General features: G+C 38.3%; 2 protein-coding genes across 10 annotated transcripts in view; one reads left to right on the forward strand and one right to left on the reverse strand.

The window, feature by feature from the left end:
* Positions 1-27,416, reverse strand: Tlr6 (toll like receptor 6). Of its 6 annotated transcripts, none has more exons than XR_002025389.2 (2): positions 2,221-5,029; positions 1-1,442 (listed from the first exon to the last, which is right to left on the reverse strand). XR_002025389.2 is itself a non-coding variant. In XM_010625094.2 (2 exons), exon 2 carries the CDS (start codon positions 4,878-4,880, stop codon positions 2,448-2,450), a length of 2,433 nt encoding a protein of 810 aa, XP_010623396.1. In that variant the 5' UTR covers positions 4,881-4,941; positions 27,267-27,416; the 3' UTR covers positions 1-2,447. The 6 variants fall into 6 exon arrangements, 5 of the variants coding, with proteins under 5 accessions (XP_010623396.1, XP_010623395.1, XP_033614653.1 ...); XM_010625094.2 differs by adding an exon at positions 27,267-27,416 and having other exon boundaries at positions 1-4,941; XM_010625093.2 differs by adding an exon at positions 26,171-26,205 and having other exon boundaries at positions 1-4,941.
* The window catches only part of Fam114a1 (family with sequence similarity 114 member A1), a 74,449-nt gene continuing 64,790 nt past the window's right edge, over positions 17,785-27,443 (forward strand). For 3 of the 4 annotated variants that reach the window (XM_010625096.3, XM_010625097.3, XM_010625098.3), the window contains exon 1: positions 19,174-19,189. Coding sequence is in view for 1 of the 4 variants with exons in the window: in XM_033758763.1 (XP_033614654.1) it covers positions 18,934-19,189 (256 nt within the window). In the remaining 3 variants the exon portion in view is untranslated. Of the gene's footprint in view, positions 18,571-18,706; positions 19,190-27,443 lie in introns of those variants that run through there. The other variant, XM_033758763.1, reaches the window with a different exon arrangement.

A 27,443-nucleotide genomic window follows, 5' to 3' on the forward strand; every position in this document is an offset into this window, starting at 1 on the left:
TGGGGTATGACGGTGTTATTGTACATAACATTGTGGAGTAATTAAGTCAGGCTAATTAGCATAGTCATTACCACACATACTTATCATCTTTGTGGTAAGAACATTTAAGATCTACTATTTGACCAATTTTGAGATATATGTTTTTATGTTTGTTTTTTATTTCTCATATATATTTATTCATACATGTTTGCATATATAATGAATGTAAATTCATCCTGGAGAGTTGGTACAGGCCTTAACACATCTCAATTCTTTTTTGATCTCCTTTCCCTCCCCTCCTTAGATTTATATTAAAAAATTTTTTATTAACATGTAAATGTTGTACATATTTAGGAGGTACAGTGTGATATTTCAACACATGAACACAGCATCAATACAGAGTAAATAGTATACTTTTTATGACTTTCAAAACAGAAGGGCTCTGTCCATCCAGGCCAGGGAGGAGTGGCAGGTGGGCAATAAGAAAGGCTCATCAGGCTTCTGCAAGGCCACATTCCGCTCCGGTAAAAGCCGGGTCCTCTCGCCTCCTGAAGTAGCCTAGAAAGAGGAGCCCTCAGCAGAGACGCTGCTGCTGCTGTGCTCGAGCACAACAGGCCCAGGTGCTCAAGGGCATGGCAGCTCACAGGCCAGTGGGGCAGGACCTCCAGACCAACAGGTGTTCAGTGTGGACCCTGCAGGGCCCACCCACAACAGCCCAGCTGCACCATGTCCTTAAGGTTCTGTAGGATAAAACAGAGGACTGATGACATCAAGGCTGACAAGGGCTATTTGTTTATGCAGATTTTTACTGTAGATCTGCCATGGCCCATGCACTGGGCCCTCAGCACCAGGGAGAAGCAGTGAACCCTCTGGAAGGTTCCCATTCTCCTGCCACTTATTGTTAGTGCAGTGAAGCAGAAATCAAGTCAGCAAGGTAAGTGCAGAGAGCAACACATGCCATGAAGGTAACAATGAGAGAAACGTTCAGGAGGTGGCCAGAGGTCTACGGGAGGCCCTCTGTCCAGGTGGTGTTGGAGTGAGACGTAATGGTGAGGACAGCCAAGCTGACTCAAGGGAAAGCGGCTCCAGGTCAAGTGCAGGGGTGAGACGGGCGGAAGCCAGTGTGAGGCATTCAGAACACCAGAAGGCAACTGGGACAAGAGGAAAGACGGAAGGAGGAAGGTAGGTCGGTAGGAGGTTTTAAGCAGGGAACAACTTAGTAGAATTTATACCTTAAATCACTCTGACTGCTGTCTGGAAAATGTGTGTGGCAAGCGTGGGGCGAGGAGGCCAGTGAAGAGGCTATTTTGCAGTTGTACAGGTGAGAGATAGCAGGGCCTTGGGACAGCGGATGCTCTGCTCTAGGTCAAAGAGTGGAACACACACGGTCCTGTCACAACAGGAGAGCTGTCCACTACCCTTTCACAGATGTATGTGTTCTTGAGGGTGTAGATCAAGATGCTCTATCAAAGGAATCAAAAATATAGTGGTTTAAGCAAGGTGGAAGTGTCCAGGCCAGCTCTGGGCATGAGCCAGAATTCTAAAACAACCACACAAACCCCATTCAACATCCAGTTACACATATGAGTAAATTCGGCCCTATATTCCTGTGGCAAGCAAGTACATCTGTATCCTTTATTTTTTCTCTTTATATACATACATTTTTATGCTGTGAGTCTCCACCGGTTATCACCTATCTTTGCATCAGGATCAAAAAATTAAACTATTACTCAAATGTGGAAAAACATGCTTTCTTATATTCACACTCCAGTAATTTTCTTCTCAAGCCCCAAAGCTGAACAGGATGACAGAGCTCACCCAGGGGGCAATAGGAACGCATGGCACACTTGAAGGATCCGTGTGCACAATTCTGAGCTGGATTCTTTTTTTGCTGACCTGGTCACACAGAACCCATCTGGGAAAGGAAAGGGGAGAGGAAATCTCCCCGAGTGACTATGCAGTTATTCAGAAAGGTCTGTTTCAATTTAAAAACAGATGATTATTTTTTAAATGTGATTTTAATTATGTACTTCTATCACTCAAGAACCTACAGGGTCTCCCTCTTTTCTCAAGAATCAGATTTAAGTTCATCAGGAATATCTGTTTCCACCATCCTCTCTAATATCAAACTATTTCTGACTGAAACTCTTAAATCAAATTATATTACAGTGACTCTCAAATAGGGGTGTAACATATTCACCAGGATATACTGAATTGGACTCTCAAAAGAAGAGAACTCACCATATGCTTTACTTGAAAAATACTGCACAGGTAATTCAGATGGATATCACCTGCTGAAAACAGATAATTAAACCAGAAGAGACTGAGCCATAGCTAAATTGCAAAATGAGCACCTTCACTCCCAGCCCAATTCCCCAGCTCATTTGGAACAAGGCGTTCATTATCTTTCCCAAGTACATGAAAAAAATGGAAGCACCTCCATTTATAATTTTAAAACATCATGTTCATCAGAGTCTATGTCTCCTAAGTTGAATTTCCTGGTCTTTTTTTAAAGTTTTCACATCATTGTTGTCAGTGGCTAGTGTTAATTTAATATTAAAAGCAGCTCTAATGTTAGCCCAAAAAAGTCCATGTTTGCTCTTCTCTGCGGGCCATTCCAGGTAAGTCCGCTGTGCCATGAGAGCCCGCAGCCTGTGATACTTACTAGGAATGTCATTTTGTGAAATGGGTTCCAGTAAGATCAGGATTAAGTTGTTAGACCCTTTGCGGAAGAGCTGGTGGTGGGCAAAATAGAGTTCATAATGGCACCACTCACTCTGGATAAAGTTGGGAGACAAAACAAAGATGGACTTGTAACTCTTCTCAATGCAATTGATGATATTTTCCAAAATACTCTTGCCAGGAACAAAGTTCCTCTCATGGAGGCAGATCTGTAAATTTTCTTTTTCTAGGTTTGGTAGTAATTCATTCTTCACCCAGGCAGAATCATGCCCGCTGTATGAGATAAAAGCATGAAATTGGAGAGTTCCTTGGAGTTCCTCCAAGCAGATGTTCCTAGCCCTGTGCCGGGTCTGGGTCCACTGACACATCATCCTGAGATACCAGGGCAGATCAAAGTAGTGGCAAAGGAAGGTCACAGTAGCAGCCAACACCAGCATGGTGGTCACAACGGTAAGAATAAGCAGAGTGGTGTTGCAGGATAGTGGCGACACATGGAAGTCCTTTAGCAGGACTCCCTTAGAGCTTTCTGGATAGTCACACTTGTAAGAATCAGGCCAGTCCTGCGCTACTTCACTTGACACTTGGTCTATATTTTTGATGAATTCTCTTAACTCGCATGTGCATAGGAATGGGTTGTTCCCTGCTCTCATTGACCTAATCTTCTGGCAGCTCTGGAAGAAATCAGCTGATGGGTGGGACATTGAATTATGGTCAATGATCAGTGCAGAAAGGCTGCTGAAGGTACCACAACCAGGAAGGTCGGTTAAAGAATTGAAAGCAATGTTGAGTTCTTGCAAAGCTTGTAGATGGGTGACATTCTTAGGGATGTTGGTTATTCTATTGTTGTGAAGATCGAGTATCTTGACCTTGGGAGGCAAACATCTGAATACAGAATCAGTAAGCGTATTTGAAGACATATTTAACACCACTATACTCTCAACCCACATGCAATTTTCTTCATACCTGTGAGATTCCAGAGAATTCCAGCTAACATCCAATATTTCTAAAGATGGCATATTTTTAGTCATAAGGCTTACTTTGTAAAGGTTTTTTAAACTATTCTTTCGCAAAATAAGTGTCTCCAGTCTCACTAAAGTGGAACATGTGTCAAAAACACTATCTGTGAACACATTTTGGGTAAAGTTCAAAAATTTAAATGTGCTGGATGCTACAGGACAAAGCATGTGAATAAAAGGTGTGTCTGATATGGTTAACATCATAATATTCATCTCAGAAAATACTTTGTATAATACTGTCTGTGAAAAAATAAAAACTCGCTTTGTAATATGTTCTATTTTCAAGGCTTTCAATGTTGTTTCTGGATAAGTGACTTGTATATCACTGACAATTTCATCTAATGTTAAATTGTAAATATTGAGGTATTCCACAGGCCTGGGCCAAAGGAATTTAAGAATTTCAACCAAGCATTTCCAAGGGGTTTCTATATTATTGAGAGTAATATTCAGTAACATCGGACCTCTAATGAGTCCTAATAAAAATTTAACAAAAACTTGACAGTTCCTCTCATTCAATTTAATATTAGTCAGTTGTAAGCACCCTAAAGCATTCACTGATATGTTCACCTGGACCGAGAATAAACTATTTGGGTGAAAAACAAAGTGAAGCGTTTTTGTATTCAGAATTTGAAGCTTTTCGCTTACATTTTCCTTTATATAATAATCTCCCAAAACCAGAAGAATGTAATTTAGATGCAAGTGAGCAACCGGTAGCAGATCTATTTGTTGAAACCTCACGGCACTTAATCCTAGGAAATTGAGTTGGGTCAAGTTGCCAAATTCCACACAGATGGGCAGCACATCAAAGTCATTGAATGAGAGGTCTAGATGCTTCAGACTCACCACAGGGTAGCAGCACATCTTTTGTAGCTGATTATGAGATAAATCCAAATATTCTAAATCCTGATTGAACTTGAAAACACTCAAATCGAGTCTCCGGATTCTATTATGGGAAAGTTTCAGAACTTTAAGCCCTGACAAAAAGCTGATGTCAGAGACCTGGAGCTCAGATATGTAGTTTTGAGATATATCTAAGCTTTTGGTTGTTGGCAGCAGGGTTTTTGGAATCCGAGTAAGGTTATTTTTTGACATGCACACTTTGAATTCACTTTCTTCACAGATCTGGGTTATGGTTCCAACTATTAAGGTCATGATGCAGATTAAATAAAAGGTTCTGATAACAGTTTCTTTGTCTTGGGTCATGATGCAGTGGTTGTTCAAAAGGGTAGCTGCTCTTCGGTGCACTCTGATTTGAGGCCAAGTTCTAGAAATATACATCAAGATGAACAAAGATTGTGTGATTACTTGCAAACTCCTCCCTAATTCTTTTTTTTTTTTTTTCAGTTTTGGTTTTTTGAGACAGGGTCTCACTATGTAGTTGAGACTGATCTGGAATTCACTATGCAGTCCAGGCTGGTCTCATACTCACAGCGATCCTCCTGCCTCAGCCTCCTGAGTGCTGGGATTACAGGCATGTGCCACCACACCCGGCTTCCTCCTCAATTATTAATGATTTCTTCATTTACTGCCACAGTGATTTCTGTCCCCATCATTTTATGATATTTTCCCCTGTTATGCAGCTTACTGATGTCAGAGGGGACAATTAGACCTTTTTGTTGTTGTTGTTTAGCAAAGAATTGTGGTTATGTATTTTGACCTGTCCAATGGCATCCTAAAGGGTTAACTTGGGGCTACCCTTTGTTCCACACACAGTTCAGAACTTTCCTAGAGCCAAAGCAGCCTCTTGGGCAGTGTTTGTTGAAAACTTTAAAAAGGAAAATACACTAGCTACAGACATCTGGGACAAGAGATAACATACAGATGGGCAAGCAGCAGATACACAGGAGGCTGGAAAAGGAAACACCCAGGAGATAAAAGGATTTAGAAAGTTCCATGTGTGCCAGGGAATCTAGAAGTCCACACGCATGCCCAGAGCTGGACACATACTTAGAGAACACCTGAGAAAATGCTAAATTTTTACCTCTGACTAAAATCTTAGGCTTCATGCAAGCAGAAAGTAGACTAAGGCAGAGTCCTGAACAGCCTGGATAAGTGTGGGAAAAGCCTATCAACACAGAGCCAGTCTGTGAAAGAGATTAGACATTTTGGTTTTCATTTTTAGTGTTTTGTTTTCAGTTTTGCTCCAGGTGTTTAAGGAAACCTTAAATAACCAACTGAGCACAGAAGTAACAGAACAGAGAATTCAATATGATTGATAGATGACATAGTCTTTACAAAAATAATTAGAGAACTCTGGCTGTATGTCAATGGTAAGGCACTTGCCTAGGGTATGCACAAGGCCTGGGGTTTAATCCCCAACCACAGCGCCACAAAAATAAATGAATTGATATGCAAAAATATCTTAGAAAGGTCACTAAATAAACACAACCTACAACAAGCAGCAACCACAACCCCTGGGGAGGTCGACAGAAATTGATTTCTAGAGTTATATAATTATAATATTTATGATATCTGGCTTTAAAAAAGAAAACCTACCAGCCATGCTTAAAACAAGAAAGTATAGTATTACTCACTCACAGAGGCATAAATAATAATTAAAAGAACAAAGCCAGACTTTGACACTATCCAATATTAACATTACTCTAAAACTACAGTAATCAAGACAGTGTGGTACTGGGGGAAAAATAGGCAAATAGATCATTGGAACAGAATAGAGAGCTCACAAGTAGACCCACATAAACAGAATCAACTGGTTTTTGACAAAGAGGAAAAGGCAACTCAATGGAGAAAGGATGGTCTTAAGAAATGATGGTGTAGAGCCAGGGATTTAGCTCAATGGTGCTGCCACCTGCCTTGCAAGTGCAAGGTCCCAACTTCGATCCCTGGTACTAAAAAAGAAATAATGGTGTAACAAATAGACATCCACATGCAAGAAGAAGAAGAATAGGGAAGAGGAGAAGAAAGAGAAGAAGAAAAGGAGGAAGAGGAGGAAGGAGAACTAGAAAAGCAGGAATAGAGAGAAGAACATAGGCACAGACCTTGTAATTTTTACCAAAAAAATAGCTCAAAATGGATCATAGACCTAAATATAAAGTGCAAAATTATAAAATTTCTAGAAGACAACACAGAAGAAAATGTAGGTGATTTGGGGTTTGGAGATGACTTTCCATAAAATAAAAAAAATGTTAAAATAGATGTCATTGCTGTGCTAATATTGCAAAGCAAGTTGTCTTACTTACTTTTCCTGTTGCTGAGACAAAACATCCAACACCCAAAGTTAAGGGAGGAAAAGTTTATTTAGTTCACAGTTGGGTTTCAGTTCATAGTCAGCTGCCTCTAAGGCAGGGTGGCATGAGAGACAAGTATCATAGAGGATAAAGAGTTCACGGTGGGCAAAAAATAGCAAAGCAAGCAAGGGACAAGTCAAGCCTCCTTCTGTCCTTTATATTATATCGAGGCTTCTGAGATTTGGGCTGTGCCAAACCAATCAGTGGACTGATTTAGTAATCATCCACTCTTAATCCTAGCATTGCACCATGAATCAATCACACACTCTAGATTCAGCCAACTCAGAAAAATCCCCACCTATGAGTGCATGAGGTTTTGGGGGGATATCTAGGCACAAGCCATAACAGGAATAAAAAGATAAACCACAGACTAGGAGAAAATATTTGCAAAAACATATATCTGATTAAGGATTTATATCCCAAAAATACAAATAATTCTTAAACTATACAATAAAAAAGGAACATAACTAAAAGTGAGCAAAAGATATGAACAGCCACCTGACCAAGGAACATATGCAAATAGCACATTCATCATATGTTATCAGGGAATCACAACTTAAAACAATGATGAAATATTACTACAAATCTATGATAATGGTAAAATCCAAAAGCAGCAAATGCTGGACAGGATGGGGAACCACAGGAACTATCACTCAGTCATAAGAATACAAAATGATATAGCAATTTTGCAAAACAGTCTGAGTTTCTTGCAAAACTAAGCATAGTTTTATCAAATGATCCATCAATCACCCTCCTGAGTATTTACCTAAATGAACTGTAAACTATATCCACACAAAAACCTGCACATAGGTATTTACAAAAGTGTATTCAAATCTACAGAAAATTGAAAGAAAAGATGTTTTAATAGATGAAAAGATAAACAAAATGTGCATTCATACATCAAAATATTACTTAACCATAAAAAGAAATTAGCTATCAAGGTATACAAAGACATAGAAGAAACTTAAATGCATATTTCTAAGTGCAAGGAGCCAGTCTAAAGAGGCTACATATTATGTAACATCAGTTATGTGACTTTTGGAAAAGACAAAACTAAAGAGACAATGAAAAGATCAAGGATTCCCAAGGGTTCAGCGGGAGGGAGGGAGCAAGAGAACAAAAGATGAATTGGTAAAGTACAGAAAAATTTTAGGACAAAAGAACTACTGTCTATATTACTGTACTGAATACACTGCATTATCTATCCAGCCAAGCGTGACACTGGGTCCAGTAGACTCATGCCTTACTTTTCTACTGTAAATTTGTACTATAGCATAATAGTAACCATATGTCTCAGTACCCTTCCCTGAGGGATACAGGAAGCAATCTATGTGTTTACTCACTTAGTATAATGAGCAGCAAGGTGAGTACACATGTGCAAAATTGGGAAAATTGGATTTTTACCCACATAATGCTAGGTCTAACAAGTTTTGCATATGTTTTCCTGATCATCTTAGAGGGGCCAATAGACCCACCACACCACTACAGGATTTTTTTTTGTTTTTGTTTTTGTTTTAATATTTTAAAATTTTTTTCTGGTAGAGGTAGCCAATTCAGCACAATGGCACATGAAAAAAAACAGATTTTGGATGTCAAATGTGAGGCATCAGATTACTCATGCATAGATGATGAAGATGATCCATTTTGGTAAAATAGATATTTTCATAATAGAAGAGTATTGTGGGTATATGAAGATGATGATGATGACTTTGATATTCGTCATATGAGCCAAAGTTCCTGTGACAGTGAAATGGAGCAAGAATTGACTGATATAGACATAGGAGATGCAGACCTCCTACATTCAGATGATGAAGAAAACAGCAATGTGAATACATATTTGACTAGTCAAAATGTAGCAAAGTGGCCAGACAACCAAAGAGAGGGATCCAATGTTAGAACTAAGTCCAAAAATATAGTGGGGGTCTTGGCAGAGGTGAAACACATTGGACAGAAGGCCAGCACTGCCATTCAATGTTGGAAATTGTAACAGACAAAATGCTACAAGATGGTGTGAAATACACAAAGGCTGAAATGCAAGTAAAATTTTCTTTATGCACCTATAGCCATATTCAAAAAAGCATTTATTATGATACCTCACTAGCTGAACTGAAAGCATTCATAGGTCTGAGGTACTTAGCAGGGATTTCTCATGGTAATCTCAGGAATGTAAAAGTCTTATGGAAAAGTGAGAGATCAAAATGTGGCATAAACATTTAAGCCCTTGTAGATGCAAAGACTTATTTTGCTTTCAACTTAGACATGTATCCTGGAACTCAGCCATCAGGTCCTTATTCATCTTGTAACAAACTGAATGATGTTTTGAACAGACTTGCTCCCATCTCCCAACCTAATCAGAATGTGACATATGACAATTGGTTTACCAGTTTCTAATTGATGTTTCATTTGCTAACAGAACACAAGCTGACCAGCACAGAAACTGTACAAAGAAACAAAGCAGAAATTCCAAATGAAATGTTGCAATTTTGAAACAGAGAATTGCATAATGTAATCTTATCTTTGGATTTCAGAAAGATTTGCATTGGCCTCATATATGGCAAAGAAAAGCAAACTGGTACTGCTGATGTCAACATTGCACCATAATGAAAATATTGATAAGGAAACCTCAACAAAATGGAAGCCTGAGATGGAAACTTTCTACAAGAAAACCAAAGGTGGAGTAGATGTTGTTGTTGAGTTATGCAGCAATTATGATGTCACACAAAACAACAAACACTGCCAATAGTTGTGTTTTACTTAATCCTAAACATGTGTGGCATAGTTGAGAGTTTACAAAGAAAATAACAAGTGCAAAAACATGATAAGAAATTTTCTTAGAACGTTGGGACTGGAATGCATAAAAGATCATTTACAGCAGAAGAAAAACAAAATGCTTTTTCCCCAGGAAACTATGCAAATAAAATTATGGCACATATCAGTGAGCTGACAGGTGAACAGACAGGTGCAGCATCACAAGGCCTACTATGACAACAGAAAAACCAAAAAGATGTCAACTGTGCCCTACAAAAAAGGACAGGAAAACCAAACATATGTGGCATCAATGTAAACAATACTTGTGTATGGAACATGTAGTTGTCATGTGTGGAGAGTATCTTGGGTGTGCCAGTTGAAGTGAAGATTATTTCTATAGTAGACTTTTGTTTGTGTTTACATTATATTTCACATAGGTTTTTATTTCTGATGTTATCTTCTAGGTTTTATAAGCAAGTAAACAGCTGATATGAAAATGTTGGTGTCTATTCTAAGCACTCATTACATACTTGATATTTTATTTTATTTTCTTTTATTTCCCTGCTATGTGCATGTTGTATAATATAATAGGAAGCTCCTGACAAAACAATAAGAAAAGAGAGGTGACAAGAATGGCCTGCCACATAGGAAAGGAAAGCTAAGCACATATGTTTTCAGTATAAGTGAGACATGAGCATGGAACATGCAGTTGTTGTGTGTGAAGACTGCCTTAGGTGTGACAACTGAAGCAAAGTTTATTTTTGTTGTAGAGTTCTATTGGTATTTTCATTGTAGTTCGTATAGAAATTTGTTTCTGATGTTATCTTTTAGGTTTTGTAAGTAGTACACAGCTGATGTGAAAATATTGATGTCTATTCTAAATGCACAATACATATTTAAAAATTAATGCTTTATTTTATTGATACTTTATGTTTCTGTTAACTACACACTGTTTAATATTATAAGAAATTCCTGATGAAACTGTAAGACCAATGAAATTTCAAAAAGACTAAGAAAGCAAAACACATGTGCTTTCTGTGTATGCAATATGTGTGCATGGAATGTGCTGCTGTCATGTGTACACACTGCCTTAGGTGTGATAACTGAAGTAAAGACTTTTTTGTAAAGTTCTATTGATATTTTCACTGTAGCTCATATAAGAATTTATTTGTGTTGTTTTTTTAGACTTTATACACCAAAAAACAATGTTGAATATTTTGATATGTTTTTAAAATAAATATTAAAAATTCAATACGTTTTTATGATTTTTTTCTGTTAAGTACTCATTGTTTAAAATAATAACTCATAAAACTAAAATTAATAATTCATCAATAGAAATATTCTAAAGAATAAGTGTGGGTCTGGCAGACCCACAACTGTGCACCTTTATGACAAAATAAGTATTATGCTCCTCGGGCTATTAGTTAAAGGCACAGAAGTAAACACAAAGATTAACTCTAACGTAAAGAATTATATTATCGATAATAATTAATCAATGGCAACAAATGTACCACAGTAATGTAGATACTTTAATAAGAAAAACAATTGCAATACAGTGGTAGAGAGAAGGTACATGAAAACTCTTTATATTACTTGCTCAAGTTTTCTCTAAACCTGAAACTGCACTTAAAAATGTAGTCTATTAATTTTTTTTTATTGAGTTTATTGGTACAATCTAGGTCTACAATACAGTTACATTCATTAATGGTATCCTGTACCTTCACATGACAGTTCTTAATTCTCATTTTTTCCCCTTGTCCCTGCCCTCCCTTCACCCCCTCCTCCCCTCCCCATTTACAAACTCTTTATTTCCATTTTAGTCTATTAATTTTTAAATTCATTAATTCATTAAAAAGCTTCCAGAAAGAGCATAGACACTGAACCTACTAAGTAAAGACTTTAGATCAACTATTTTAAAAGTTAACTCTATAACCATGGTCCCTTTTAATTATATTTTTTAAATGGTTTATTCTCTTTTAGAGGAGGAGTCCTTTCAGCCCCACACACAAACTATTAGGCCAACCAGTTTGACTGCCTGAACTTTTTTCCCCAGTATCGAGCATTAAATCCAGAGCCTTAGCTTGCAGTCTTTTATTAAAATTTTGAGACAGGGTCTTACTAATTGCTAAGTTACCCTGACTGGAGTCGGACTTGTGTCCTCCTGCCTCAGCCTGCTAAAGTACTGGGATTATAGGCATGTGCCACCACATCTGGCTTGATTACCTAAAATTATACAAAAGGCAGTAAGGACTCAGTCCTAGAAACCATAAGACATACTCAGGAGTCTATGCCAACATCAACTTGACACCTACCTCAGCAACTACTGCAACTAGTGACCTTTCGTGGTGGAAGGGCTCACAAACCCATTTCTTTGCTTCTCTTTGGACTCATTTGACCTTGGGCTAACTTTCTACCTTTGTTCTGAAAATGGGACACAAGTAGAATGGCAGCTGTGTTCAACCAGGAAACATTACTTTTTATATAAATGATCCTTGAATGGTAGATACATTGGGCCTGAATTACAAATACCAGGTAGGAATCCTAAGATCCTAAGCATGGTCTATTTGGGGCTTGTGGTTCTGAATGTTCATACCTGACAAGAAGACCTGGTGATGCCAGCAGTGGAAAGACTTGCAAATCCTCCACTTAGCTTGGCCACAGCAACAGGAGAGGAAAAGGATAGGGAGAAAGATGAGGCCTGCTCAGAAGGTTGAGCTACCTGTGAGTTGATGGCTAAAATTCTATGAAATATAACAGGAAACACATTCATTTGTAAGGGTAGATTAAGATCAGAATGAGGCTGCATTCCTATCACAAGGAAGAACTACTGACTCCCATCACCTCCAGCAATTGGATCTGACAAAACGAGCTACAGCCGGTCCACCTGAAATGACACCATTGTTCATGAAGCCATTGCAGGAGACAGAATTAATACAGGCCAAACCAGGTGTTTGTGTCTGGCTAAGGGGTGATACCAACCACATAGGGGCACAGACTTACTTCGTGTCTGTAACTGGGACAAAGGGATGGGACCAAAACTGTACCAAAGGGCAAGCAGGCAATCAGTCTCTCTGAAACTCAGGCATATATTCAAGAGCCTGTCATCCAGGCTCTGACCTGCACAGAAAAGTATCTATGACAGCACCTAGGTGACAAAAGCTGGCACAGCACCGTGCCATCCCATAAAGGTAGACTAGGCTCCATGGCCAACGTAGCTCTCACAGGGGCATCTGACCTCCTGCTTTCATGACTTAATCACTGCCCAATGTCCCCACCTTCTAATATCATCACATTGGTGATGAGGTTTCACTGTGGGAATGTGGGGAGAGACAAAAACATTTAGAGTATAGCAATGATACATATAGTCTGCTCTTTTTAATTCAAGAAATTAATTTTTAATCACTAGATCTCATCTATTGATACAATTACCATAAAAATACATATGTATTTTTCCAACTAACATTAGGCCAGAAGCCACAAATTCAAGGAGGCAGGGCTTAGCACATGGCAAACAGAATACATCAAGCTGCTACAGTTAACACACAGACAAAAATGGGAGAAGACTAAAAACTATTTAGAAGCATAAAGAAGGGCTCAGAGGGTATGTATGTCAAGCTAAAGCAGCTGCATGTGTGAGAAAGAACTGTCTTCGCAGGGCCCAGAATGCCCCAAACATGAAATGCAAGAAAGATTACTTAGCAAAAAAGTAGTAAGAATTACTGCTAAGCTCCAATAAATATTGATAAAGCATCTAGAACTTACATTGCCAATGATAACAAGGAAACTGGCAGATGGTGGTTGGAGAGGAAAAGAGTGCACTACAGAGCATGTGGAGATCCTCACCTATTGAGGGGAAGCCATCAATGCAAGGCACTGTTAGAAAGATATGAGTTTATTTATATTATAAACTTATGAGGGAAAATACTGGAAAATAAAAATAACAAATTCATTGGGAGGATGAGCAAATGCTCAGGATAAAGAAACTTCAACAAACTTAGCTGTTTCCTGGAGGGAAATGCACAGTGAGTAATTATGATGTTTCTGGGATTGTAAAGATGATTATGACTAGCAAATCTAAGATAATAATACATTAGTACATCAAAGGAAAGAAAAATGGGCATCTCCACAGATGCTAAAAATTACTTCATAAAATTTAGCACTCAACTTTGATCAAACACGTAACTTTCACCAACTAGATACTTTGAAAACTTAGGTTAGTAATATCTCAAATCTCTTCAACCAGTAACCTACCCCAGGCATCCCTATTCAACTCAGTTCTAAGGTGGTCCACTAATATTTAATATTTTCTAATATAATATTTTCTAGAAGCTAAGAACTATTATGGGGAGTAGAGGAAGGAGGAATGACAGAAAGAAATAATGAAATGAAGAAGTAAATTATCATCGTTTTTAGATTATATGATTGTCAGTATGGAAAATCCAAAAGAAGCAACTGAAAAACTGTTGGCAACAAGTAAAGAGTACAATAGAGTGGCTAGTACAGAAGAAATTATGTTTTTATTTATTTTTATTTTTTTATTGAGTTTATTGGTACATTTTAGGTATACAGTACAGTTACATTCATCATTGGGATCTTGTACCTTTATATGACAGGTCTTGATTCTCATTTTTTCCCCTATCCCTGCCCTCTCTTCATCCCCTCCTCCCCTCCCCATTTACAAACACTTTATTTCCATTTTTTCATCTGAAATTATGTTTTTAAAAAGAAATGTGTCAAAAGAAGCAGATTGTTAAATAAATTATAGTATCTCCATATAATTAAATATTACTATGAGGACTTTAAGGCCTTTAGAGATAATGAAAGGCTATGGATGTAGGTCTTGTATAGGATGCTTAAGTCCTGGGTTCAATCCCCAGTGTGAAAGAAAGACAGAGAAAGAGAAAAAGGGAGGGGGAGAAAGAGAGACAGAGAGAGAGAGGAAAAGAAAATGTGATTCCTTGAAAAAATGCTCACTATGTGTAAGTAGCTAAAATAAATTTATTTTTTAAAGTACCAAAGTATACACACATACATGTGGGAAAATCAGTAAGATACAGACCAAGCTATACTATATCTGCATGGTAAGATTATAAAGGGATTTTACCTGTACTTCCTCTTAGTTTCACCAGCATTTTTCAAATTTTCAACATTCAAAATTAAGTAGCACAAGGGCCAAGGATTTAGCTCAGTGGTACCACACCTGCCTTGCAAGTGCATGATACTGTTTGATTCCCTGGTACAAAAAAAATAAAAAATAAAGTAGAACATATTATTTGTTCAGATAATTCACAAAAATATCAATAGCCTATAATATGAATAATGTCAAAACCCACAAAATATGTGTATTAAAACAAAATTGCATATAACATCTAGGTGAGACTCCTGATCTTAGATTAGAAGTCAGTTCAGACAATCTCCATGAAAGATAGCTGAGGAAGGGCTGGTAAGGAATGAAACAAGCATTAGATCCTACTAAGAAATAAATGTTACTTTTGATGATGTTATTTGGCTTTATAGGGAAATGCACTTTTTTTAGCAATCCAAAATGAGTAGTTAGGAATAAAATGAGCAGAATAAAATGTCAAAAGATCTATAATTTACTTTACATTTTTAAGCATAAAAAGTAAAGTAAGCAAAATGAGAAATTTTGTTCTTTAAGAGATTTTTTTTAATGCATAACTTTCTTTCACTTACCAAATTGGAAAAATTCAAAAATATAATATCCACTGTTAGTAAATGGGAACTTAAAAAGAACTCTCACTGACTAGGCAGGAATGAAAAATTAGTAAAACATTTCTAAATCAGGCTCAGGGACCCACATCTGTAATCCCAGCACTTTGGGAGGCTAGGCACGAGGATCAAACATTCAAGCACCTTCCTCCAAGCAGTTTAGCGAGGCTGTTTCAAAAAATAAAATAAAATAAAAAGGTCTGGGAATGCAACTCAGTTGTAGAGTATCCCTGAAATTGACCCTGAGTGCCACAATAAAAAAAAATCTAAAGGATAATTTCATAATTTATATAACTTTCTTTAAAATATACCTCTCCTTATTTAGTGATACTACTCCTAGGAATTTGCTAAAAGAATAATCAGAGATACACACAAAAATATGACTATGAGGATTCTCAGGACATGATAAAAATTGAATCAATCAGAATGTTTAGTGTAGAAAATGTTATGTCAATTAGGGTACGTTCATAACACAGAGTAACATGGAGTCTCAAATCCTGCACTTTGAAGAAAACTACATTATGAGCTTATGTGAATAAAAGAGCATAAAATTACACATTTAGTGGGGTTTCAATTTTGTAAAATGTGATTAAGATCGCCCCATAGGCTGGTGTCTATGTCCAGGGGATGGAAATTCAGCCACCAGGTGGAAAGTTGATAACATCCCACAACACAAATGCAAACATTCCTCTCAGGGTGTTCATGCCTTCAAACAGTTCCTAGGGGTACATTTAATGAACTGGCCAGAACACTACTATAGAAAAAGAAAGGAGTAGAAGAGAAAACAAAAGTGGAAAATTCAACAGTTCACCATTTTTAAAGGCCATAAAAAGAGATAATATAAAATTTGTTAAATGTATCAAGTGAAAAGTGAAAGAAAAAAAGGACAGTTGATATAAACTTATTTCAGAAAAAGCATTAGTAAAGGGAACCTATAAAAATTAAAACTATAAGAAAGGCAAAACCAGGAAATAAAGTTAAGTGAGGCAAATGTAGGAAATGCTTCTTAACCAACATAGCAAATAAACAAGAGAAAGAGTGTTTCGTTCGTCAAACTTAAGGTCAGACAGCTGGAAGAAGGAAGTGCCAGAAATGTGCTGAATTCACTTATGAAGAGCTTGGTCCCTATAACTTCTCTCCTTCATAAATGTCTCTTCAGAGGCTACTTTGGGTGAAGTTCACACTACATGCTAGCTACTGGAGGTACGAATATGAACAGAGTGACAAACTAATTCACAAGCTTTTTGAAAGGAGAAGCATGATTAGTAACACATACAGACCACTAAATAATAATAGCACAATATTGCAGGGGTGACCAAACACACATCTACTGTAAAACCACATAATATGTGATAGGTGCTGCATCAGTGATAAAACTACCATAACTGTGACATTTTAAACAAAAAACTAGAGCAAGATGAAAAGAAAATATGATTAAAGCACAAGAAATAAATGAGGTCATTTTCTCCTTTAATCAAGACTGAAAATACTAGTTGTTTTATATCTTTCATAAAGATACACTAATTATTCTTGTGGAATTCAAAGGACATTTACATTTTTTTAACAACAAAATCATTTTTCAAAAAGTTAAACAATCATTACTTATTTCCTCATAATCTTTAGTATTCTCTTGCTTATTTGAAGCACTCACACCACCATACAGCGACAAAAACTCTTACTTACCAAACTCTATTTCTCAGGAGAAGAGAAAATAACTTCTAAATGTACTGAAAATTAAGTCCTTCAAAAAAACAAGTCCTGAAATTTATGTAAAGCAATGCCTTAGAAATGGTTTGGTGCCCTCTTTTGGTCCTTACTGGAATTACTTCTCCCTATAAATTTCACCAAGATCATGGGCAGGTTTAAATTCACATGAGCAAACAATTTATGAAAATTTCAGTGTGAAGAAAAGTATCTCCCTATAATAAATTTTAGCTTTTAATTTTGCAAGGTGTATACTGGGTTGCCACTAGAATGGAATGTTATGGCACCTGGCCTGTCCTCTAGTGTTACAACTACCAGTATAAGCAAGTTTTGAGCAGCCTTTTAATTGGATATTTAAAACAATATAATCTGAATCCCACAATTTGTTTTCTTAAAAAATCAACTTTCAAGGAAAGTTTATCAGTTGATACATATTCAGACACATCTAAGAGAAATTATATCCTGATTTTCCACATTCTGACCCCCTTTTGCAATTATTAGATGTTTTAATTTTTAATTCCGGGATAGCAAATATGAGGCGATCCTTCTGGACTAACTTTAAGAAAAATTAAGCCATTTAGAATAATTTTAGAATAAAAACAATAAGGATTGAAACAAAAAGAGGGTGAATGGTTGACCAGGTGCTTCAGGCAGCCAGGATCCCTTGCTCCCCTTCTTGCTTGTGTGGGTTTTGTAAAGAACTGAACAGAGGAACTACACAACTATCCTACAATTAATCTACTGGTTGCTATTATCTTTCCCCAAAAAAGTTAAGTCCAGGCTGTTTGGCCAATGACAAAGTTAGACATGTGGATCAAAATCACTTCTGCTTTCAGGAGGAAGGGAAAGGGCAAGGGCTCCCTGTTCATCGTTACTCATCAAACATGACAGGAAGTCTCAGGCCCGCGGGGCTCAGGAAAGGGTGATGGTTGCACAAGAAGACAATGAGAAAGCAGCTGGTTTGTGGGGCTCTAGGAAATCAAGATTTGACAAATGGCCAAGGAGAGAGGGGCTGGTTGTGGCTTTGAGGGACTCCCAGGCAACGCTGGACTGAAGTCTTTAGAAAATGCACACAGAAACACGTATCACCACAGATCTGGTCGCACCACAAGTCGCAGGAGGGTATTGCATAAAACTTCTGCCTTCAGGAACAGAGACATGATTCTTGTAAGGCTGTCGTAACTCAGAAATGTCTTTAAGGGGAAGACAAAACCCACAAAGATCAGGTGATATGGAAGACTACACAGTAGTGGGACAAACAAACAGCATGAGCTCAAGTCCTCACTTGGTCATGTGTTGTGTGGCTCTGGGCAAGCTGCTTAGCCTCACCGAGACTCCACTTATTCATCCAAAGAATGGGGCCAGTCGTTGTGAATTTTAGGGAATATAATGAATATTATGTGGCCAAATGGGTGACTGATACAGAAGAGAAGTCATGATAGTAAGGAGGCTGGAATTGTAATGTAAGTCATATATTCTTTTCCTGTCTTTGTTAAGTTTATTGGTACATTCATGCTAAAATCAGGAACAAGACAAGGATGTCCTCTATCACCACTTCTGTTCAATGTAATTTTGGAACTCATATGCTCTTATATGCAGACACAGGAAGATGGCGGGGTTTACTATTAAGAGAAGAAAAGCAAGACACAGAACAATGTGGAAAATACAACATCATTTGCATGGATCTGCTTGTTGACACATTTATAAAGCTGTCTTCTTGCCAGGCATTGTTCTGAGAACTTCACAGGTAGTAATCTTCACAAAGGTGCCCCGTGCTAAGTACTTTCATTTTCCCTACCTAATGCTGCAGCAAGAGCAGCCAGGTAATGGTGCAATTGCCCTGCTGCCCAGCAGTGGGATGGGGTTTGACATGGGCAGTCTGGCCTCAGGTCTTCACGCTCAGAATTTCACCACACTGCTCTCTAAGACAATACCAAGGGGAGAGAACAGAGAAGCAGCCATTTGAAACAGAAACAGAGACTGTGTTTTGCAGCCATAAGCCAACAAATGCCCAGAGCCACCTGAAGCAGGAGAGACCAACTCCCTCTGACACATCGACTCTGGACTTCTGGCCTCCAAACTGTAAGAATTGAGATTTTCTATTTATCATTTTATGCCCTATGTCCTGCTAGACATTGTTCTACTATGGACATGTAATGTTTTAAATTTTTAAAGTAATATCATGGTGAGATAAGTATAATAACACAGTCAAAAGCCAGCTAACATACTGATTTAAGGCTGGCAGAGGTTAATATTATTTTGATGATTTTTTACTTTTCTAAAGATTTAACGTTCCCCAGAAAATTGATAAATATTAATGGATACCTCAGTTTTGAAGTGTTATGTTTCGGTCATCAAGATCACAAGATAGACAAACCACAACAATAAGATTGACAGCTGATATATTAAATGTTGATATTACAACTAAAATTTACTGCTGAATAAAAAGTAAAGACAAGCCACAGAGTAGAAGGTACTCGCAGCATGTGAAACCACAAAAGGCATACATAATATCTAAAATATATGGCATGTTCCAACAAATCCATATGAAGATGACTAAGAAACGCAAGGGAGGGAAACTAGCCAAGGATCTAAAAAGATGAGTAACAGGGAAGGAAATAAAAATAGCTCAAACCTATGAAAAAGTATATGTTCTCACTAAAATATGGGAAAACACAAATTAGGACAACCAGGAGATGCCACTGTACATCCCTGAGGTGGACAACTGAAACGCCTAGTGATGTCAAATGTTGGTTAGGAGCTCTCATTCATGTCCGGAGATTCTGACATAAACGGTCTGAGAGGACCCAGGCATCGTCCCATTTTAAAAGTTCGTGGTGACTGTATGGCAACCCCTGGAAGCTATCTTGAGCATGGCGCCCTCTAGTGGTGCCTATTTTCTTGACTGCAGCCCTCAGCCCTTTGGGACCTGCAGGTGGTGTAGGTGTCCTTGAAGCTCACTGCTGCTTCCAGATCGCTGACCAACCCTCCCACGCTTGAAACGCACCCCTTCTGCTTGCAGTCATCTTCTGAGCTCCATCACTTCACTGAGTAGCACTGTTCACAAAGTTCAAAACCACTTCTCTCATAATTCTAGTGATTTCAGGGGCTATCTAAAGACTTCCCTTCCCTTAGCTTCTCAGTTCTTGGATATGTTCACTCTTAAAGGTCTCATCCTGACTGTACCTCAGCCCTGCGGTCCCTGATTATATCCTAGATACTATCTTTACCAATGGCGGCACAAAGTCGATAATCTTATTTTGCATGCACTGTCTTGCATCCAGTTCTATCTTCAAGTCTTTTCCTCTGATGCCAACTCCCTATCCTCACTGCGCTCATCTGAACATCACAATCCACCCCACTAATCATTCCTCTGCACTGACTCTCAGCCACCGTGCTTCTCCAACTGCCTCAGCCCAAGTAAAGTCTAACTCTCCACTAGACTACAGTGAGCCAAGGTGGCAGAAGAGAGTTGGAGAAAATATCCACATTTATGCTGCTGATCTCACTTGAGAGGCATGACTGGGTCCAAGTCTCAGCAGGGAGCAGCAATCCTGCCAGCCTTCCCTCTCCTCCTGACTGAATCCATACCCTCCCACAACATCCAGCATCTCCTTCCGTCCTTCATTCTTGCTGATGATGCTTCACTTTTCAAAAGAGGTCACCAGTTCTGCATCCTCCTCCAAAACTCTCTCAGCCTTCCTGTACCCAGGCTGCCTGCATTTTCCTGTCCTTCTGAGTGAATTCTTGATGTCAAGAGCCAGTCCCTGCCTGCCCAACTCTGGACTACCTTCCAGTTTGTCTGCTCAAGGAAATCACTCTTTCAGTTATCCTCTCTCTAGTGCACCAACATTTTTCTTCTTAAATGCGGTATTTCTTTCTTGCTTGCTTTCTTTCCTCTATTTAATTCATTCACTTTTTATTATTCTTTTGGCAAACATCAGAGAATATGAGCAAAACTACATTGCTCATTGTAAGTACATTCTTTTTTGCTTTACACAAGTTGTAAACATATTTAAGTGGATAAAATTCTTAGCTAAAGACATTTCCAGAACTCTGACATATAGTTTTACAGATTAGGACAAAAGAAAACTTATATAATATCCATTAGACCACTATACAGCAAACTAATTAGTATATGTATTTTAAAATTAACATCTGCAAAATTTTTAAAACTTTCAATTATAGATAAAATGATATTTACCTAAAGTTTTATGAAAGAATAGGTGATCATACAAATCTTGTTCATAACTGTACTGACCATGACCGTTTAAAAACCATTTTAATAAACACAAAAAGCAAGAAAACTCTAATTTATCCTTATTAAAAATTACTTAGAATACTTTTGATAAAGATAGAATCTATAACTAGATTTTATGATATTTTATTCCTAATACTGACATTTTAATTTTAGAGTAAGAGAGTACCTCAAAATAAACACAAAACATTTTATATTTTACCATTGCATTCCTTTAATTTCAGGCCCCTAAAAAATTCAGCTCAAAGGTTACAAAACAGGCAGCTTTGAAATATCTTGTTGGCAGGTAGTTTTATCCTGTTGGTGTGGTGCCCTTGGGAAGTACTGACTTGCTCTAATTCAGCACAGTCCCTACCAGCTTCACACTGTTACCTGTCGGCCATGTGAGACTGGCTCCGCTTTTAACATTATTTTCCCAAGATTTACTCATAAAATTATACATAAAGCACAAGTTCAAGGAACTTGGGAAAAAAATCAAAAGTTCTCATTTTCTTAATTTTTTAACATAACAAATTATCAAATACATTTGCATAGATGAGGACTCTCCTCTCAGAATACTGTTATCTGTGATCTGAAGTCTGAATCAGAAAAATCATTCACACAGAAAAATCACTGAATCCTGATTTTACTACAAGCTCTTGGCTCTCCAGTTGTATGCATACAAAACAAAATTTTCAAATATTTGAAATGAAGAAAAAATGACGATAAGATTAACAAAAGTCATGAGAGCTTTCTTGCAATACTTGAAAATGAGTAAAAAGGCAGCAAGCTTGTAAAACAAAGTGGAAAGATAAAGAATTTGAAGTAAATGCAGCTGTGGCCCTTTTTTTAAACTACAGAATCCACCATTTATACAATATAAAGAGTGAGAGAGGCTTCTGGAAAAAGCTGCAAGGGAAAGCAAAGCTGCTGAGTAGTGGGGAAAACACCATTAGAAAATATAAAAACCTACAGTTATAAAGAGAGTTAGTAAGTGATAGCACTAACTCCTGCCTGAAATTTAAGAAATAGTGAAGAGCAACAAACAAATTAGTAATATGTTAGCTCTTTTCAAAGTTATACGCACATAAAAGGCATGTCTTTTAATTCTTTACAGTGTAAAGCCAACAACCATGAACATCTATTTTTCTCTGACTTTGTCTTATTTCTCTAAACTGCTGATGCTCATCTGAATATTTTAATTTTTTTAATTATTAAAGCATGCTCCTTAGCTGTAAATGCAGTATTGATAATCAACATACAATACAGCAATTTTATCATCTTTTTTAATCCTCCCTTTAAACCTACCAGTGCCTCCTTGCTCCCCTTTGCACCCCGACCTCCTTGAAAGAAATGTTTTAATATCTCTAGTTATTCTCTTCCCATTCTTTGAAATCCACTCTAATCAGGTTTCCTTCCCAGCACTCAAGAGACATAGCTCTTTTCAAGGTCACCAGTGATCATCACATTGCTGAACCCAGTGGTCAGTTCCCAATTCTCATCTTATTTGAATTATCAGCAGCAGTTTACACAGTTGAAAGATCTTAAATATTTTTGTTACTTGGTTTCTTGGACTCAATACTCCTTCCCTCCCTCAAATAGCCTGCTATCTCATTTGTCTTCTTCCCTAGTCTTCTTCGGGATCCTCCTTATCTCTCCGACACAAAACACCCAAAACTCTTTCTTAGACTTCTTCTTTAACTCCATGTACTCTCATCCCAGTCCTTGATATCAAACCTTCTACTTGCTGATGACTCCCCAGTTACTGCCTCTAGCCAGGACTTCTTCTCTGAACTCTAGACTCTCGTACCCAACTGCCTATAAACACTTGCTAAGCCATTCTTGTTGAAAGCCAAATAGTTGAATCCTCACTATCTCAAAACTGCCCTTCTTGCATTCTTCCTCATCGCAATAAATGACACTTCTGTTCCAGTAGTCCAGGCTAAGTAATAAGTGACTCCTTTTTCTTTTGCTCAAAGTCTACATGCAATCCATGAACAAATTCTGTTGTTTTTATTTATCCATAAGCAAAACAGCTTTTATGCCCTCCACCACTCCCATGGTGGTTCAAAGTCAGTATCACCTCACATGGATAACTGCGATGCCCTCCTAAACTGGGATCCTTGCCTCCCTAGTCCTCCATCCATTTCATCCACTTCATCCCAACGTAACTAGACTCCAACACCAGAATCGAAGCATATTCCTACTCAACAGCTGTAAAGATTTCCTTCTCACTCCAAGGATAAACCCAGACCCCTATTATGCTTCCCTTGATCAGCTCCATCTCAGATTTCATAACTTCTCTGGCCTCATCTCCTTCTATTCTGCCCATCCTCCTGCTGCTCCAGCCACACTGGCCCCCTGGACTTTCACAGGTGCACCAACCATTCTCCCACCCTGTTCCTGCCATCCCTCTGCATGAGACTGTCTTCACACATCCACCTTTGCTCTTCCCTCCCAGGTCACACTGAAATGCCACTTTACCAGTGTCTTAGTTACTTCTTCACTGCTGGTACAAAATGCTAGACATCCACAAGTTAAAGGAGGAAAAGTTTATTTTAGCTCACAATTTGTAGAAATTTTAGTCCATAATCAGCGGGTTCCAAGGCAGGGCAGCATGGCAGAGGCGTATGGCAGAGAAGAAACAGTCAATGGCAGGGCAGGCAGAAGATAATGAGCCTGACTTCCATCTTTCCTTTTATATTCCACCCAGGCTACAAGCCTATTGGTTGGTGCCACCCACACCTGGGTGGGCTTCCCTCTTCAGTAAATCCATTTAGCCATACTATGCTAACCCAACTAGGGAATAAACCAGGTATCACATATCCTTAATCCATATCATACACTCTACATCCAACCACATCTGAAAAGCCTCACCTATGAGCACATGACGCTCTGGGGGACATCTAGATAGGAACCGTAACAATCATCAAAGCCTTCCCTGACCATAGTTTCTCTCATCCATCATTCTCCAGATTCTATAGATTACATACCCCTCTTTATGCACCAATTGCTATATTATCAAGTCAGTGTCTACCCATCTTTCTAAAGAATTCTGTTCTTGGGGGTCAGAACTTTGCACCCCTTTGTATTGCCAGCACCTAGGGCAGTACTTGGTACATAAATACATGCTTTTAAAAGTTGTGTTGAATACAGTGTTGAAACACACCAAAAAGCAACTGGGCAATGTCTAGTAAAGGTGGCCCAGTTAATCCACTTCTAACTTAGGAGGCAAGGAAGTATATGTAAATGTGGCCCTACAACATTATCTGAAATGGAAAAAACTACAAAACTATGAAATGTTCTCAGTTAGGAAATGGACAAATTGTGGCATAGATTAGGATCCTATAGGGCCAAGGATTTAGCTCAGTGGTGCCACTGCCTGCCTCACAAGCGCAAGGACCTGAGTTCAATTCTTGGTATCCAAAAAAAAAAAAAAAATCCTATAAAAACACTGAAATGAATGTCCTAGAGCTACATGTAGGAGCACAAATGATTATCAAAAATAATTATGTACAAATGTATAGAATGTTATAAAATTTAAAATCATTGAAAAAATAACTCCTTTTAGATGAGGACATATGTAGTAAACACACAAAAATATGGATGGGAGGAATATACAACCATCCCAGGACAACAACAAATCATTTCAGAGAAGGCAGAGAATGGAAGGAGCAAGGTTTCAAACATCAGCAAGTTTTTTTCTTTAAAAAAAAAGGTTCTAAAATAAGAGCGACATGGGTCAGGGATTTAGCTCAGTGGTTCTGCCTCCTGCCTCGCAAGCACAAAGACCCAAGTTTGATCCCCGGCACCAAAAATAATAATAATAATAATAATTAATTAAGGGCGACAAAACTTAAAATTTACTAAATCTAAACATCATCATCATATTCTTTACTTTTCTATACCAACAAGTATTTGCCATAGTATCTTTTTTTTTTTTTTTGCTTTTCAATATGTTTTAAATACTCCAAAATCTTCCAAATTAATTTTTTTTAATTTAAATTACAAAACATTTAAAATGTCTGAAATAAAACTTGGTAGCCTTGGAAGCAGCCACATCTGAGTTAAAGGAAATAAAACCCACTTTGTTGCTAGGATTTCTGAGCTGATGCTCCACTGGAGAGGTTGGGTGTTGGGTCAAAGAAGCAGGGAATTACCTGGCTGGCTGCTGCCCCCTCAGCAGGGGTGGGAGGGCAGAGAAGTGCCATCTCTAGGCAGGGGCTGAAGTCACAGGCATAGATGCTCACATCCATAGTGCACCACAATATGCACCCATTACATCCGGAACACAATTTCATAACATTCACAGTTTCAGAATTAGAAGGAAAGGTACAAGGTAATCCTCTCTATTTCACCTTAGAGGAGGAAAAACCAAGGCAAGTGCTGGCTCAATTCAAAAAGGTTGATGCCAATTTAAAGCAATTTCTACCCACTGTCACAATAGATAACTTTCCATATTTTCCATGAAACAATACGTGTTCATTAGCTTAAAGGTCTTTTTTAATTCATATGGAAAATATAAGGAAGGAACTTGAAATGACCTGATTCTCACTAATAGACAAATAATTGCATGAACTGGGATGCTAACATATTTCAAAATACAATGCAGGTTTTAGAAGAACGCTTTTGATTCAACTTTCTTAACTGAGAAAGCTGACTATAATTTTTATAAGAAGCAACCGTGTATGTACTTATGTGTATACAAGTTTAGAAACACTACATTAGAATCTACATACTGTTTCAAATGGTAACTGTATCAGTCAGCGCTCACTAGAGTAACAGATTCAACGTGAGATATAGAAGGATTTACAAGATTGACTTACAATGGCAGCCCACGGAGTCAGGTGTGGAAAAGTACAAAAGAGCTGTCTGTGCACTGGAGATTCCGAATGCCCAGCCAAAGGCCTGGAGCTCACTGCAGTGCCCTGGGTGAGTCTCTATCAGAAGGCCGAAGGGTCTGCGATGGAAGCCAGGAGATGACGTCCAAGGTACAGGTGACAACTTCAGCTCCTCTGATCAAAAAGGAACGAGATTTCCCTCTTCTGTTTATACCACTCAGGCCTCCTTAAGGTGACTCTTTTGTCTTTAGTAAATCCCCTCATCCACACCCAGAACTATGCTCACTCGATTTAATTGGTCGTTTCTTACTCAAGTTGCCAGTTAACTATCACAGAATCTATCGATAGAGAAGGGGTGTAAATGAGGCTATGACCATTTTTCTTCTTTACTTTTGAATTTATTCCTTTTTTAAAAAAGAATGTAGAACTGGGAAGAGAAAATGAACCTTACGCACGTCACTCAGAATCACTTTCTAAAATGGATTACATTTTACTTGAGTTTTGTATAAAACATACACACATATATATATTTCCAAAACTAGATCCTGCTGTACGCACACTTTGTAAAAACGTTAACTTTTTTTTTTTTTTTTTTTTTTTTTTCCAGGATGGAACTCGGGACCTTGCACATTCGAGGCAGGGGATAGAACTAGTAAACTAAATCCCCAGCCCCGCTTAATGATAACTTTTAATGGTTACAACATATCCGACTATTGGACGTTGCTATGCCTAATTTCACCAATCCCTGACTGTGAGACATTCACGGTTCTTCCAGCAGCGCTCCCTGACACAAACAGCTACAATAAACGAGCCTGCGCACACACTTTCGAACATGTGCTTTCTTAATTAAGGCAAGTGCGGGTTTTGTAGGCCGCTCGCAGACAGACGTGCACTCCTTAGGCCAAAGCTAGTACTTTTGGAATTTGAACCACATTTCCAAACTGTCTTGCTAGAAAGTGATTTTCTGTTACTGTTGCTTGTTGTTTTAAATCATATTACACCCCCATCGACTGGGTAAGCGTAGGGAGTTCTGCTTAATTCAGAATTGGGAAATGACAAACTCTCGACAAGCGACCCTTACCGGATAAAACCGAAGGGCTTTCCCGACGCTTTGGAAAGGAAGGCGCGGAACCAGACAACTCCTACACCAGCCCAATTCGGGCTGGGACCAGAAGTTTCCCCGGAGGGCCCGACAGCGCAGCGGGTGCTCCAGGTCAGGCCCGGCAGTCGGTCTGCGGCAGGGGGCGAGTCCTCGCCT

This window comes from Fukomys damarensis, unplaced genomic scaffold, assembly GCF_012274545.1.
Source record: "Fukomys damarensis isolate Sample0158 unplaced genomic scaffold, DMR_v1.0_HiC HiC_scaffold_35, whole genome shotgun sequence".
In the NCBI taxonomy this organism is placed as follows: domain Eukaryota; kingdom Metazoa; phylum Chordata; class Mammalia; order Rodentia; family Bathyergidae; genus Fukomys; species Fukomys damarensis.